Raw genomic sequence first — 17,628 nt, 5'->3', positions numbered from 1 at the left:
ATTCAGGTTCAAGTAAGACCTTTTCACAGTTTTCTTATTTTAAGTATTATTAATTTCCTCTCTGGGTGTTCCCCCCTTTTCTTTATAGGACAGAGTAGGAGATGAAAAAACAGTCTGGAAAGTGTTAGAATTTTAGACTGCCTTAATGGAACACCACTAATGCAGGGGTTTATTATTATTTTTTTAAAAAAAGCTTTTTTGCCTGCATTTTGCAGTACTGAAGTTTTACAAAGGAAAAAAAAAGACACCTTAATGGGAACCATGGGCTTGTTTTCCGTGGTGTGGTTTTCCTCTTCATCCTTGTAGCTGGAACTCTTGTTCATGCTCTTGTTGACTGATGATTATAATAATTAGAATTTCTGTGCCACTTTCAGTGGGTTCCCCCCCCCCCACATATTCTCTTTACAATAGTGTTGTATGGGAGTCCAGTGTTTATCCCCACATTTCCACCATGCTACAAACATTTGCTTCGCTCCAGTGGGGGATTTCTGCAGACAGGAAGATGGGGACCATTTTTCGTTAATTCCTCTACCTACAGCATACTTATCTTCTTTACTCTAACATTTGAGTAAGGGAAAAGGCAAGGAAATCACTCTCTGTGAATTAGCAGGTCCCAACCAGTCTCTATTTTGGTTTCTTTTGTCATATCTTGTGCTCTTTGCCTCTTTTGCAAAATAGTGCTATTGGACTTATCCACTTCACATTGACCTTGTAAAGGTTCTGCTCCAGTGTGCTCTCAGTTAATTAGTTAGGAGGGTCTCTGGAAAGGCCTCTGGAAAGATGTTGAAGGCCTCTGTTGAAGGCCTCTGGAAAGATGAGAAAGGGATGGACTGAACTCAGAACAGAACAGGGCCCCTGCTCATAGGCATAGCATCAGTATTGTATAGCAGTGCCCTTGCTCTGCCAGTTTTTCAGCATAAGCCACCATTTGGCTGTATTTCCTCCACCCCCCTCTCCCCCGGGGAGGTCCTACTCAGTTTCGGCAAAGATCAGAGAATTTTCCAAGTGAAACTGGAAACCAAGGACTGTGTGTTACTCGACTATTTTTTGTCACATGTGAACATATGTGAAGCCATCTTATACCGAATCAGACCACTGGTCCATTAAATCAGCATTGTCTACTCAGACTGGAAGCACATCTCTGGGATTTCAGGCATCCAAATCCTTGTTTCTACATTTTTCATCCAAGCCCTACCCTGAACCTCTGTCTCTCTTTGGTGGTAGCCAAATTGGCTGGTGTGGGCTCTGGCACCTCCTCTTGCTGAATTCCATATTCCTCTTTTTATTGTTCTTGAGCTTAAGTTTTTTAGTGGCTCCAGAACTTTTCCTAAGTTTGTGGTCTTCCATTCTGTCACCAGCTTCAACCATTCTTCTGTGCTTGTCTTCTGGCTGCAGAAATGTCCTGTTGCTGTTTATCTCTTTGATTTCCTCTTCAATACCTTCTGTTTTTGCAGATTCTGACATTTCCCCCCTGCTAATAATGTCTCTAAGGATCTATAATCTCTGTTCACCATGGAATTACTTCTCTGTCTAAAACTTTTCTGTATTTTTCTTTAATACCTTTTGTCAACTTATTACATAAACAATTGATGGCAGATTTAGTTTGTGAATGGATTTTTGTTCCCGTTTTCTGGACATTCAATCTGCATGAGTGTTTGTTAACACTCTTGTAGCTTAGAAAAAAAGATACTTGTTTATAGAAACTCTTTTAGAAAAAAAGATTCCTGTTTATAATTCATAAGGTTAATTTTGGCTTATTTGTTTACTGATGACAGGGTATTTTTATAGCCTGAAAACTAGAAACTGTCTGTGTGTCTTAGTATCTCTTAAAACAGCACTGCAAGAGTATTGACTTGATAATTTAGGTTTAAAGGCTTCTGCCAGGAGAACCTCTCAGGTACTGTAAACAAATAAACATCACTCAAATGCTGGTGTCCAGCTTTGAGAGAATACTGTATTCCTTACCTCTTTTTCCCTGTATCTGATTTTCTTATATTTTTAAAATATAGTTTTGTCTTCAAGAACTAAGACGGCAGTTCCCTGGGAGCCATCGAGTTAAGCGTTTAACGGGCATGCGATTTGAAGCCATGGAGAGGTATGCAGTCTGTATAAAAATTTAAGAATATGAATAAGTTTAAGTGCTGGAGACTAAAAAAGCATCTGTTACGTCAGCAAGATCTATTAAACAAATGTCAATTGGAAATAAGGAATTTTTTGAACACTAACTGGGGAAAAGGTGTTGAAACCAGAATAGTTTGTGATGCCTTAAGAGCTTACATGAAAGGATTTTTTCATCCAGATAAATTTCTCAATAATAAAGACTAAAAAACAAAATGAGAAAGTGATTTTTCCAGGAAATTAAGGAGAGTGAAAAAAAGCACTAAAGACGGATACCCTGGAGCAGAGGGGGTTACCTGCTCTGTAACCCCTGCCCCCCGTAGCGCCCCCCCCAAACGGAGCAGGCTTGAGAAGAGGCCTGCTGCCTGTGTTCCCTTCCAGGAAGTCGTTTGGACTTAGTGGGAACTACATTACTCTACTTACTCTTACTCTACTACTCTACTCTACTCTACTTACTCTACTAATTTTACTTTACTTACTTCTACTTACTTATTTATTTATTTTATTTATTTATTTATTTATTTATTTATTCTGGTTTATAGACCAGGGTCTCCCCATAGGGAAATGTAGTTCCCAGCAGGTCAAGCTTTCAGGCCTGGAAGGTTGGGAACACAGGCAAAGGCTTCTCTTCCTCACAAGCCTGCCAAGCGCTTTGTTGCCAAAGTAAGTGTGTGTGGGGGGGGGCTTTGTGGGGGGTGAATCACTGACTCGTGTATAAGTCGAGGGGGGCATTTTTCAGCCTTAAAAAAGGGCTGAAAAACTCGACTTATCCACGAGTATATATGGTAATAGTCAAATGGAAAATTCTGAATAAACAAATATCCATGTTCTATCTGGGGGAAATACAATCTAAGCTTAGGTATTCGAAATTAAGATTTTTTGGATAAGCAAATAGATTGGGTAAATGGCTAGCGACTACCGTGTTTCCCCGAAAATAAGACAGTGTCTTATATTAATTTTTGCTCCCAAGCATGCGCTATGTCTTATTTTCAGGGGATGTCTTATTTTTCTGTGTTCTGTTCGTTGGGCATGCTTCCAAACAAAAACTTTGCTACATCTTACTTTCGGGAGATGTCTTCTATTTTGCACTTCAGGAAAACATCTACTACGTCTTATTTTCAGGGGATGTCTTATATTCGGGGAAACAGGGTAGGTTAAAACAAGGAAAGTGAAAAATTATACCCCAATTGAAATTAGGAGTTATTAAAATTTCAAATTTTAAAAACAGGTATAAAAACTGTTCTTTGACTATTATTCCAATCTTTATAAAGAAGCCTAAGCAGAGGAATCCCTAAAAGAATTTATTTCAAAAAATTAAAAAATGGAAATTTCGTAAAAACACAAAGAGATTTTAAATTCACCAATAACTGTAACTGAAGTAACTGAAAATATGATGAATTTTAAAATGGGAAAATACCAGCTGATGGATTTTCAAATCTATTCTTTAAACTCTTTAAGGACAAACTTTCTGTTCCTTTCCAGGAACTAACTAATAATTTAAAAACAAAATATCTTCCTTACCCTTGGAATGAAGCTTTTATTACTTTGATTCCAAAAGAAGAACAAATTAGAGAAGTTCACAACTTTAGGCCTTTATCTTTATTAAATGCAGTTTGGGCCCAAAGACTAAAAGAGGTTTTAAATGAGACTATAGGGAAAGAACAATGATTTCCTTCCAAAGTGACAATTAAGAGATAATGTTAGACTTATGGTGAATATTACTGAATATTTAAACCTACCTATTAAGAAAGAAGCAGCTCTCCTGTTTATTGATGCAGAGAAGTCATTTGCTAATTTATATTGGAGCTTTTTAATAAAAACGTTACAGAATTTGAAGATTGTTGAATTTTTTTTATGTTGGATCAAAGCAATATTCACTAACGCGTCTGCTAGAATTAAATTTAATGATCAAATTTCAAAAGAATGTTCCATCAACAGAGAAACTAGGCAAAGTTGTCCTTTCTCACCTATTTATTTTAAGTAAATAACAGCTTAACAAAAAAGATTTTATCTGACAAGGCAATCCGGGGTCTGAGGGTCAAGTCAGAAGAATATAAAATTCTTCTAGTGAGTGAAAGTTCAAAAGAAGGCAAAATATTTGGGAATATACTTGTCAAAGAAGAATTGTTTATTATTCAACTCTAATTATTTGAAAACATGGAATAAGATTAAGACCTTACTGAAGAATTGGGATAACCTCCAATTATCATTAATGGAGAGAATAGCTGCAATGAAAATTGGCAAAAAATCCAAACTTCACATACACGCTACAGGGGTCAGTGCTATCAGTCACAGACCAGGAAAGGGATTTAGGCGTCTTAGTTGATAGTTCCATGGGAATGTCAACTCAATGCATGGCAGCTGTGAAAAAGGCAAACTCTATGCTGGGGATCATTAGAAAAGGAATTGAGAATAAAACTGCAAAGATTTTCATGCCCTTATATAAAGCAGTGGTGCGACCGCACTTGGAGTACTGTGTCCAGTTCTGGTCGCCGCATCTCAAAAAGGATATTGAGGAGATAGAAAAAGTGCAGAGAAGGGCAACAAGGATGATTGAGGGACTGGAGCACCTTCCCTATGAGGAGAGGCTGCAGCTGCTTTGGGACTCTTTAGTTTGGAGAGGAGGCGGCTGAGGGGGAGACAAGATTGAAGTCTACAAAATTATGCATGGGGTAGAAAATGTTGACAGAGAGACATTTTTCTCTTCTCAATGTAATTAGAACCAGGGGCATTCATTGAAAATGCTGGGGAAGAATTAGGACTAATAAAAGCTGGAAACACTTCTTCTCAATGCCAACGGTGATTGGTGTTTGGAATGTGCTGCCACAGGAGGTGGTGATGGCCACTAACCTGGATGGCTTTAAAAGGGGCTTGGACAGATTTGTGGAGGAGAAGTCAATTTATGGCTACCAATCTTGATCCTCTTTGATCTGAGATTGCAAATGCCTTAACAGACCAGGTGATCGGGAGCAGCAGCCGCAGAAGGCCATTGCATTCACATCCTACATGTGAGCTCCCTAAGGCACCTGGTGGGCCACTGCGAGTAGCAGAGAGCTGGACTAGATGGACTTTGGTCTGATCCAGCTGGCTTGTTCTTATGTTCTTATGTTCTTAAAATATTGATTCTACTGAAAATTATCTTTCTATTTCAAACTATCCCAAACACAACATCTGAAAAACCATTTCATCATTGGCAAAAAGACCTTTCAAATTTTATTTGGCAAAGGAAAAAATCAAAGATAAATTTAAAAATGTGAATGCAGTTAAAGGAAGGGGGGATTTAGGTGTATTAAATCTACTATTATATTACAAAACAGTGGCCTTTGTATGGCTACAGGAATGGATAATATTAAAAGATAGATATTTACTGAACTTAGAAGTTTATGATCTATGTTTTGGTTGGCATGCATATATTGGTTATGGAAAAGTCAAAGGTAACTAAGATTTTTGCAACCATTGCATAGCAGCGGCCCTATATAAAATGTAGATGAGATATATTTTAAAAAGTATTCTTTGAAAAAATCCCAAAATTGTTTTTACTCCACAAAGCCTTATTCGGTAAGCAATTGGACCTGAAGAATTTTTAACGTATGGAACGATTCTGAACTAGTCTACATCAGTTAAAATTAAATAGGGAAGAAATAGTGGTAGGGGAGAATGTCTGTCGCTGGTGTTTGTATTTACAGCTGTCAGAGAGATGGAAGGTAGACATGAAAAACTACCAATTTGCTAAGCAGGAGTCAGTATGGGAGAAGAATTTCTGCCAGAAAGTTGATTACCTGATCAAATTTATGTACAAGTGGTTGGTGTAATGTGATACCCATTCAGAAATCATAAAAGAAGTTATGATACATTGGGCAGAAAATAGGACATACAATAAGTTTTGAAGATTGGGAGAGAGCCTGGAATAATAGAACTAGATTCTCTGTTTGTGCGAAGCTTACAGAAAACTTTTATAAATGTTTTATAGGACTTACTTAACTCCGATAAAGTTTTCTTTAATGTATAAGACAGTATCTCCCATATGTTGGCAATGTAATAAGAGAATGGGTTCCTTTTTTCCACATGTGGTGGTCCTGTAGACAGGCCAATAAGTTCTGGACTATGATACACAGACTAATCAAAACTATAACTAAGGTGGAAATAAGTTTCTCTCTGGAAATATTTCTATAAAACATGGTAAGAATTGGTAATCCGAAACTGAACAAATTGTTATTATATATGATTACAGCTGTCAGATTATTAAAAACCCAGTTATGGAAAGATTGATGATTACTCTTCCCAGAAGATTGGATATTAAAGATAATAGTGTTTGCTGAAATGGAAATAATCATACTTGCTAAGAAATCAAGAGTTAGATATTTTATGCAGAGATTTGGAATTCTTTAATGTCATATCTTAAATCAAGATATCCTACACAACATTTCTCTGGCTTTGATGTATAAGCGGCATGCAATAATTTAGATTTAAAAGTTTTCCTTGTTTTTTTTAATGTAGGTGGTTTAAAACTTAAGAGCTAAATCAAGTACAACTATTGTATCTGTTATTCCTTTGCTTAATACTTCAAAGAACATTTTTTTTCTAACATAAGCTTTTAAAATTTGTGAAATCTAAATTTGGCAAAGAGAAAGTAATTTCTATCTGATTTATTGCTTTCCTGTAGGTAACTAATTTTACGCAAAAGATATTTGGTGGGGCAAAGGTTGGAAACTTGTGTTTTTTCAAATTGTGAATGTAGGAAATGGTAATTCAGATAAATGTAATTAAGTTAATTCAGATAGATGTAATTAAGTATTTATGATTCTGTTTTAATGTCAATTTAACTTAATTCAATAAAGTAAATTATTATAAACCAAAAAAAAAAAGTCACGGAGAGTTAACTGAATTAAAAAAATCTTTTCCTGAATTAAAAAAATCTTTCCCAAGCTAAGTTCTCCCACACTTCAGAACTGATACTCTTGTCCCCCACACTAACTGTGGCTGGCCGAAGGGTGGAGTACATCGAGGTACCAGGAAAATATTGAGCCATGGCTGTTTTTTAAAAGGAATTTCTTTGCAATTAAACAACAGTTAATTTATGGGAACCCTATAGGCTTTTCAAGGCAAAAGGTGTTCCAAGATAGTTTGCTGTTGCCTGCCCCTGTGAGGCAACCCTGGACTTCCTTGATGGTCACCTGTGCAAATACTAAACAGGTTTAGGGTTACTAGCTCCTGGTTGGGAAATTCCTGGATATTTGAGGGTAAGATCTGGGGAGAGAAAGGACCTCAGCAGGATATAATGCCATAGAGTCCACCTTTCAAAGTGGCCATTTTTTTCCAGGTTAACTGATCTCTGCTGTCTAGAGATCAGTTGTAGTCCCAGGAGATCTCCAGACACCATCTAGAGTTTGGCACGCCTAATCAGGGCTGACCCTGCTTAGTTTTCAAGGTCTGATGACATTGGGCTAGCCTGAGCCATCCAGAACACAATTGCTGGACCAGGAAGAGGGCTATATAAAATTGGTCCCTGATGCTGGTGATAAACGGAGCATAGGACTTTCATACATAAAGTCCTCCAGCTTGCATCCTTGGCATCTCCAACTAAAGCATTTCACAGAGCAGGCTGTCAACAAATCTCGAGATGTAGGTTGGTCAAGGTGGATCTGTGATTTGACAGCCTAAAGCAATTCTAAATGTTACAGTGCTGAACAGAAAATAAAATGGATTGAATTTGAAACATTGCGCTGAGCACAATTCTCCCCCTGTCTTGGTGGATATGCAAATATTCATCTGGATTCTTCAGCTTTTCTGACCAGTCAGTTCACCATGACTAGACACTCATCCTGTTGTTCCCCCGCATTTCCAAAAGCTGTGTCCATTCCTCTGCCTCTTGTTATATCGGGGGAAGGCTCTACTCATACGGAATTGATGGAACTCTGTATCATTCACCTGCAAATTTTCTTTGCACCTTGTGACAGGTATGATGATGCAATCCAGTTATACGACAGGATCTTACAAGAGGACTCAACTAATACTGTAAGTCGATCGGGGAAATAATGGCTGTGTTACATGTATTGTGGTAATAGTTTTAGATCTACGTTTTAATTATTTTCTTGTTCGCGTGGGGCTGCAGTAGGAAAATAGATGCTTCGTGGTTTTAAACTGAAACTATTGCTGAGTTTGTTTTGGCACTGACTTTAGCTTAAAGCAGTTTCTTCTGGTACGCTGACACATGGTGTTGCTTAGCTATATTAAACATTTTCTCTTTGGCATGTGAGATGCAGGCTCTTGTCCACATAAGTCATGTAAAAATCATGCATTTGCGGGATCTGACGGTTTCAAACAAGAAAGATGGGGTGTACACAAGGATGAAAAGCAACTTTAATATCTAACATCTTTTCCCACAGGGGTAGCATAAAAGCGCCTATTAGTTATGATCATTGTTAAATTCTACAGCTATTAAAAGAAAGTTTAAGATGTTTTCAAAGATCCGTTGAAATAGATTTTGATTTTTGTGATGATATGAAAGGGGCACATATTCTCCTAAATTAAAAATGAGTGCTTGAAAGTCATAGTTCAGGTGCCATGTGAGAAGTATATTGCCTCAGTGTGGTGAAAGTGATTCTCGCCAATCTGTCTGATATATGTCCAAGTTTTATTATTCTCCATTAGCTTCAGCAGTTTGGGTGGAGTTGATGCCCTTCTATAAGCTCTTGATCTCTCTGTCTCTCACAGATTCCAACTTTTTCCTTTTTCCTTTTTTTTGCTTAATTTTTTGCTGTATTGGCCAGAAAACAATCCTGGATTATGGAATCAATAATTAACTGCAAAAGAAGTCAGTTTATGCAGTTGAATTGTATCACAGGAAACTGAATGAAGTGAGATGAAATGTCTACTAGATGGTTCTACCAAATGTTGGTTTCCCCTCTCTTCCTTCTGACTTTAAGCTTCTAGAATCGGATCTTTCCATCAGAACACATTTATGATTTCTTTAATATTTTAAGCCATTTGATTGAAGATAAAGTGAGTACCTTTAAAAAATGAGAGTACAAGAATATAAAATCATATAGTTCCAGTTCCAGTGATTAACAAGGCCCTTTTGAGACTACCCTGGGCTCGGTTTGTCAAAGTGTAGAACGCCTTTGAACTGTGTTGCAAAACAGAGTAACAAATGAGATGCACCCACACACTCTGCTTTCCCCATTCAGTGAGCTGATTGATGTAAAAATTATAATATTGCAGAACTGGAATATAAACTCTAGTGTCTCAGGATTGTACAGTGGATTAATTTACTATTTGGGCAAGCCTTTAAGATTTTTTCCCACTGTGTTTTGGTTGTTTGTGACAGAAAATGGATAATGTGACATACAGGTCCTCACTGGATGTCTTGTAAAGCTTAGTCCAGTGGTGGCGAACCTATGGCGCTCCAGATGTTCATGGACTACAACTCCCATCAGCCCCTGCCAGCATGGCCAATTGGCCATGCTGGCAGGGGCTGATGGGAATTGTAGTCCATGAACATCTGGAGTGCCATAGGTTCGCCACCATGGGCTTAGTCCATTTTGATAAAGCATCCTCTTCAAGAGCACCATCTGCTGAATTTGTAATTGTCCAGTATATAACCCATCACATAGTTAGGGGGAAAGAATCCTTTCCCGTAAGCTCAAACCATTGTTGGATAATTTGAATATGCCATATATACTCGCGTATAAGCCGAGTTTTTCAGCCCTGTTTTAAGGCTGAAAAATGCCCCCTCGGCTTATACAAGAGTTGCTGCTTACCAGCCGGTTCTTCAGGCCTCTGCTGAGGCTGGGGGCGTGGCCGGGACTACCTCCCTCGGCTGCACAAGCTGCTTCACTTGTTGCTGCCCTCCTGGAAGGGTGAAGGGGAACCCTGGCTGGTGGGCTTCCTTTCGAACTCCAAAGCCGGGAGGGTGGAGGGAGTTTCCATTTCGGCAGATTTCTGATGTCATTGCCCAAATAAGGAGCTCCCTCCACCTCCAGGCTGGGTTTGAGGAAGCCCAGCCTGCCAGGAGGTGGAGGGAGCTCTTTATTTGGGCAATGACATCAGGGGGAGTCACTGCCCAAATAAGGAGCTCCCTCTGCCTGCGGGCTGGCTGGGCTGCCTCAAACCCAGCCTGGAGGTGGAGGGAGCTCCTTATTTGGGCAATGACATCAGGGGGAGTCACTGCCCAAATAAGGAACTCCCTCTGCCTCCCGGCTTCCCACCTTTGGCTTATACTCTTATGCGGAAGCATACAATTTTCTCGACCACTGCATCTCAATTGACTGTACTAACATCTTTATCTGTATAGCCAGATTGAACAATCTCTGTCAGCAAAAATCAAGGGCACTAGACCTGTAGGATTGAAAATAAGTTTCAGTCAGTAGGTGAATGCCAGTAGCCACATGCATATCTCCAAAGAGATCACCCCCAGTCTCTAATCTGAGAAGGGCGTTTGGAATATATTGGGGGGAAATCCAAAAATCTTTCGTAAGAATTTACCGGAGGTTGAACAGCTTCCAGTAGGTGCCTTTCTTTATATATACAAAGCTGGGAGCCATACAGGAGCTGGGTAATGGCTTTTCCTTGAAAAACCTTGATTGCTGCATGGATTATGAGGGCCCCCTTTTGTGAAGTGAAATCTTATAATGGCGGAGTTTGTTCTGTCGGCTGTTTCTACAGATTGGAGTACCTGAGCTCTCCAACGTCCAGACAACTGAAAGACTATGCTGAGATACTTGAAAGATTTTTTGTTTGTTCAATAATGTGACTCTCTCCTTGCCATCTTGTTTCTTCTTAGCGAAACCTGGTTGCTGATTGCAGGTTTAATACACGAATTAAACAGAACATTAGGATTGCTTCTTTTTTATTATTTATTTTAATAGATCTAACCAAAACAGAATAGAAAAGAGTAAAGGAAAAGAAATAAAATTAACAACTCGTCTATCCAATTGTGATTACGATCCAACACACACACACACACACACACACACACACACACACACACACACACACACACACACACACACACACACACACACACACTATAAACAGTGATATAATAAGCAGTAAACTATAAATGATAATAGTTAGGAACAGTAAACAATAATATAATGGCAGAAACAACCCAAAGAAATTGAACCACTCCATGTATTTATACAAGCAGAGATCTTCCTTCAGAAATGTACTTATAGGCGGAGAAGCGTACAAAGCTTAAAACCAGCCCCTTGAGCTGAACCCAGAAACTTACGTTCTTAAGAAGATGGCAAGTGTGATCTCAGCGGTTAACACTTGCAAAGAAAGTCAGTGGCCAGTATCCTACGATTTGGAAAAGTGTCTTGGTCTTCACTTGGAAAAAATAACAATTTTTAATGGATTGTGTAACTTAAGTGGATATATTTCTGTTCTTTTTTTATATAACTTACAGAACAGGATTGGATCCAAAATGTGGTAGACATTTTTTTAATGAGACATTCGTCAAATTCAAAATCTATCTCCTGGTAAAAGCTCTTTCTAAACAGAGTCAGTTTGTTTGGCTAATCAAATGCAGGAGGAGGACAAATGTTGAAACCCTCTCTTCACTTTGAGACGACTTAATACTAATTAAAAAAAATCACGAGCAATGGAGGATTAGTTCTGGAGCCAAATTGAGGATTATTAGCTCTTTTAAAAGGAACAACTTGGAATGGTTCATTGTTTAAATAAAGAAACAGGGGACATACTTAGCGCACCTTGGCTCATTTGATACTGATTATAGCATAAGTGTTTCTTTAAGATGACATATATCTTTCCGTTAAGAATGATGGCTTTGCAGAGCCAGCCAGTATAGTAATCTCTATAGAGTTTTGTTCTGAATGCTGGGAAATGGATAGGGGGAAATTCCATGTCACCAGTTCTGCATGGTCAAGCAAAACGGATCTGGTTTCAGAGACACACACTTTTGACCAGGTCCGCAAATACTTTTTGAATGAAAAGGGAGGAAAGTATCCGTTTTGTATGTCAAGCTGGTTCTCAAGAATCTCTTGTTTTGAGAAGAATTCCAAATACTTTTACAGAATCTTTCTAGACTAACTATTGAAGTGAACCATTTCTCACTTTTCTAGCAGTCAAAATACTGCCTGAGGAGATCATATACACTGGTTTCACTTTTTGGTAGAAATGTTGTCTTTAATTTGCTACAGTACAACTATAAAAAGGCTTTCGTTAAATTGTTCTTCTGATTATTCTAACCAGCCAACTCTTAATAGAGCAAATGGTAGAGAGAATGATTTCTTATCGTAGGCAGAAATAATAGCTGCACTTGGCAATGCTTGTGTGATAGATGGATTCGATCCTGACTTTTTGTTTTGAGAAGAAGACACGTGGATATCTATAGGTCCTAAACTGATTGTGAAGCTCAGGTTATCACGTTTCTTGAAAAGGATACAGACAAAGGCTAAAGTAAGTTTGCAGTACCAAAATTTATCATTTGATTGGACAGTAATGTCGTTTAAAAGCTTATACTTTGGATATTAAAGTTTAGTCTGGATGTCAGCTGAGACATAATTCATACATTATTATTTTCTACAGAGAGGGTTTAATTTCCTTGTATGGAAATATATATATATATACATTGTAATTAATGAGTGGCGGTTTCCTTTCAACTAGCATATGGAGTGTGCAACACCTGCCTGAACTTTTATACCATCAAAATTCTTCATTTACAGCGTTCTCACCTTTTCCTCCGCTAAAATTAATTTTCCTTTCGAGAGTTGGAGTTCATGAAGTGGATCTGTCCATCCAAATCTGATATTCAGGGTTCTGAATATTTTTTTTCAAACTATTATTAGCTTCATGGATTACAAACATAAGAACTTTTCAGTCAGTCAGCAAGTGAATTACAAAGTGTGAAAAAAAAAAGTTTAACTCCAGCCACAGAAATTCCTCACAAAACAGAGTAATCCAGTGGGGCCAGGCAGACTGCAAGTATGGGAAAATATTCAGTCGGACAGTGAGTGGAGTATAAAATAGAATAAAACAAAGGTTCTTTATAAGAAAAATTGGGACGGGGGATGAAGAAAAGGAAAAACAACAGAAGTAGACAACGGCTATCTAAGGCAATGAAACCATCAGTGTAGGTAATATTTGTGCACTGTCAGGTTTCTTCTATCTTATAATGGCCCTACGAATTAATGGCCTCCAAAATGTTAACACCCATTCTCAGGTCTTGCAAACTGAGGGTGACTTCCTTGATCGTGACAATCCATCTCATGTTGGGTCTTCCTCTTTTCCTGCTGCCCTCAACTTTTCCTGGCGTTATTGTCTTTTCCAGTGACTCTTTATCCTCTCATATTGTGGCCAAAGTACGACAGTTTCAGGTTTATCCTTTTAGCTTCTAGGGAGAGCTTAGGCTTGATTTTATCCAGAATCCTTTTATTTATAATAGGTATCCCTTACATAAAGCAATTCCATCTAAAGCAAGATTCTTAATAAAACAAAAGTACTACTGAGAAATGCCCTCTTTTGACCAAGGAGTGAAAGACAGTATTGGTGGATGGGGAACAAAACATGTAATGTTTCTTAGTAGCAATATAATTAAAGTCCATTAAGGTTCAGGATAGCTTAAGTTATGACTCCACTAGGAGTTGCTGGGAGAAAGGGTGGAGATCTCTATCCAGAGAGGGCAGGAGTCACAGGTCCTTAGCTGCTGGGCGTCTAGCAAGTGATGAAAGTGGTATGGAGAGCAACGATGTATAGATGCTGGGCAGGGTTGTTTAATAAACCCAGTGAAGCTGCTTGGTTCAATCAGTGCAGGTTTGCCAAGTTCAGAACTTCATCACTTTTGGAGACTTAACTCAATATAAGTGAACTGAACTTGTCTATTAAATGCTGGAATCGCAAATTGATATTTCTAATTAGGATATAGGTGACCGATGTGCATATTTGTGTTTCTGTATTTAAGGGGTGATAGGTGATGGCACCATTTATTATATGTATGGACAATAACGGCATTATTGCCCAATTTCTGTAATCCAGTTTCTTTCATTTCTTCATTGTATACTCTGCTCCCCTCCGCACAGCAAATGTATAACAGGTTGCAGTCAGGATAAAGTAACCCATTTTTTTCTGTTTTTACATTCACATGCATCCGTGCAGGCAGCGATTGCAGCCCACGGAAAAAAATCTGGGTTGCCGTTCCATCTCTCTTTTTTAAATTTGCTTCCCATAGATGCGTAGCTATGCAGGCAAGCGCAAGTGAACCCCCACAGCCATGCTGATGTCTCATGATATGACTATCTGCACCTGCGTAGCTACGCAGATGTAAGCCACAAAGTTTTTTAAAAGGGGCAAATAAAATGCCTCCTGCCTGGCTGTTCGCTTGTGAGTGGCTGCAACCTGGGATTTTTGAAAAGACTCGCTAATAGCGTGATTCTCAACCTGGTATGGGGAAAATAATACGGGGCAGACTTGGCTTAGGGACGGGATCTGTGCGAAGTTCAAAACGTGTTTTTTTACTGTCCTACACCCGTGTTTATTGGCCCGTGCGGAACGGACCCGTGTTATATTGTTTTCTTACTTTATATTCCAGTCTTATTACACAATTATATTTCTACTGTGCCTGTTGCATTGCTAAATTTTGTAATCTGCTTTGGATTTCAGTGAGAAAGGCAGATAATAAACCACTCTTGTAGAAGGCAAGAGGAATGCAGAAGGGGGAAAGGGGGAATTTTTAAAAAATGTGAGCATTTCAAGAAAATCTTTTGGTCATGTTGTAGCGCAAGGAATTCCACGGATTGCTAAATGCCGGTGACCTAAGAATTAGGCATTAAACACACTTGATCAAACTCCGTAGCTATCTGATGTGATCAAATGTCTGCTAGGAGTTAGTGCGAGATAATGATCAGTTTATACATGCGCTCTAGAAAAGGATATAGTGTTTCCAGTAGTAGGAGGCTTAGGGGTCTGAATGGTTTCTGTTGTGTGGGAGTGCTGTGGTTTACAAATAGAGCAGCAGCCACTGGAAAGTCTAATTCCAAATCATTTGAGGAGGCCCTGCTTGTGTGTTTCTGAAGGAATGGCATTCAGAGGTGGAAAGAAAGAACCCTTCTCATAGTGACGAACAGTCTACTCCAGTGCTGCAAACTACAGTTGTCAAAAAAAAAATAGAGGATCGTTTTGGTGGATGGCTTGTGCTGTTAACCCGAGGTTCTTTGGGTGTGTTTCTAGATTTGTTTCCCGTTACGAAGTTGTTAATTTGAGGGAACAGCTGCCATACAACTTAAAGGGTTTAAATAACTGCCAGGAACTGACATTTTCCTAAAGCCTGTCAAACTGCCAGGAACGCAACACCCAGCCTTGCCCGTCTTTTTGTATGGTCATCGTAGTATGTGGCAATTGCTTCTTCAAACCCGATGTCTCTCTTGAAGTTACATAATGCTCCTGTAAAATGACAATCTTAAACAGAAAGGCAGCATCTTCGAAACTTACGAAGAGTTCTCCTGGTAAAATGGCCGTCACTGTGGCACTGTGATATTTTTCCCCCCCTTCAGTGTCTTGACTGTCTCTGGGACACAGCACATGAATGACAGATTGGTGGACTTTGGGCTGGATAAAGATTAGGATCCCCCCGCTGCTTTGTAATTATCAGAATTTGGACAGTCACTTATTTGGATGAAACGATGCATACAGTTTGCACATGAAAAGTAAAACCCACGTAACTTGATAGCAAGAAGATTTTTTTTTAAATGGTAAATCTCTCAGCAGGATGTCATAGGGCACATTTATAAACTCCAGCCAAGCAGTTGCTCTGCAGTGGAATTCTGGAACTGAGATAATAATTTGCACAGTCAAATTGCCTCCTTTACAAAAAAACCAACCCAGGGAATTATGAGGACATAATCCTCTGTTAATGTCAATCTGCAGGCAGCAAGAAAGCGTAAGATTGCCATTCGAAAAGCCCAGGGGAAAATCACAGAGGCCATCCGGGAGCTGAATGAGTATCTGGAACAGTGAGTGTTTTTAGAGAATACGGATTGTGTTTTGCTGTTCTGATAAATCTTTTTTTAATTAAAATGGAATTTACATTTGATTTACTCCTTTGCCTCCATGGTGTTCATTTTACAGAATTCTGCCTCTCTTTTTTCTTCTCTTTTCTTTTCTTTCTCTTCTTTTCTGTTGCTCCCTTTGTTTAGGTTTGTTGGTGACCAAGAAGCTTGGCATGAACTTGCAGAACTTTACATCAATGAACATGAGTAAGTTATTTGCAGAGCCCGCTTCACAAAGGGCCCCAAGGGAGTTTTCCGATGTGTAAAGAATGAATTCCAGTGACTGCTTCTGCCTTTCTTCTGAAATACAGTTTTCATTTTAGTGATAGGACAAGCATTGTGCATCTAAAAAGTTTTCTGGGTAGGCTTTTAGATTCCTTAACGTGTTTATTTAAGTGCGAGAAAGCTTGTCTTTTTATCAAAGTTGCTGATTTGGAGTAAATGTCACCTATTTGTCAGACAAATATAATTTAAATGTTCATAGCTTGAATACATGGCTACCCACATTTTGTTTGTTTGTTTTACCCGTTTCAGGTATAAATGCACTACATTTAAGAAATCCGTTGCACCATTTATGTTCTAGGAGATTTCCTCTGTGAGGAGATACGCTATAAAGATATGAGTTGAAAACACACATTGCTGTCTTTATCGCGATTAGACGAAATCTTGTGGCTTCAAAATAAGGAGGTTCAGTTGCCTGGCTACAAGGCCCTGTGCAGTCAAATATGTTGAGTGGTGTCGGAACTTTCTTATTGGATATTTAATGTTTTTGCTAGCTTTTTATTGCTTTAGTGACAAGAGGAAATCCCAGTGTGAGTGGATTAGCTGACAGCCTTAGTTCTAGTTTTCTAATATCACCACATTAATTTCACCACATTCTAAAGCAAATCACTGTGCCCCCCACTTTAGTGTTTTTCCTCCAACTTGAGTTGTACCACATTGTTTCTTTCCTTTCTGTTTTTTTCTCCAGAGAGTAATAAAATAATGAGATTCTTGAGAGAACTTTCCCATTGGGCTACAAAAACAATTTTATTTCTCTCAGAAAATAAATAAAAATAGCTCCTGTTAATGTCTGGTAATTTTAATGTGCAGATTTTTAATGTGTTTCAGGAAATAGGCTAGGAAAAAAATTAAAATAGGTTTAAAATGTGCTTTATAATATTCAGCTTAATGTATTTAAACAGCAGACACATTGAATTCCAGGTAATCTGCTGTAGCAAAAAACCTGGTAGTACCTTAAAGACTAACAGTTTTATTGTGGCATAAGGTACGGTGGACAGTAATTGACTTTGTCAGATGCAGGAAATGTTATCCTTGCTTGGCAAACATAAAATAAATGAGCAGAAAGTAAAAAATAAATAAAGACAAACTATTGAAGGCCGAAAGTATGGTGGTGATTTTTTTAAAATCTAGGTAATTTAAAATCGAATTTGAAGTTTTCTGCTGAAAACCGGTTACATTAAATTTTTATATTTTTAAGAGACACTTTCAGAATGAAATCTGC

At 38.5% G+C, this 17,628-nt stretch overlaps 1 protein-coding gene across 1 annotated transcript in view; it reads left to right on the top strand.

Annotated features, from left to right (window-relative positions):
• The window catches only part of EMC2 (ER membrane protein complex subunit 2), a 51,979-nt gene that overhangs the window by 19,598 nt on the left and 14,753 nt on the right, over positions 1-17,628 (top strand). Inside the window, exons 4-7 of the mRNA XM_048507917.1 lie at positions 2,010-2,095; positions 8,076-8,133; positions 16,003-16,088; positions 16,272-16,331. Of these exons, the coding sequence (XP_048363874.1) occupies positions 2,010-2,095; positions 8,076-8,133; positions 16,003-16,088; positions 16,272-16,331 (290 nt within the window). The remainder of the gene's footprint in view (positions 1-2,009; positions 2,096-8,075; positions 8,134-16,002; positions 16,089-16,271; positions 16,332-17,628) is intronic.

The sequence above is a fragment of the Sphaerodactylus townsendi genome, linkage group LG09 (assembly GCF_021028975.2).
Source record: "Sphaerodactylus townsendi isolate TG3544 linkage group LG09, MPM_Stown_v2.3, whole genome shotgun sequence".
NCBI classification, from domain to species: Eukaryota; Metazoa; Chordata; class Lepidosauria; order Squamata; family Sphaerodactylidae; genus Sphaerodactylus; species Sphaerodactylus townsendi.
The sequence above is the reverse complement of the archived record's forward strand: the minus strand, read 5'-3'. Positions and strand labels throughout refer to the sequence as shown.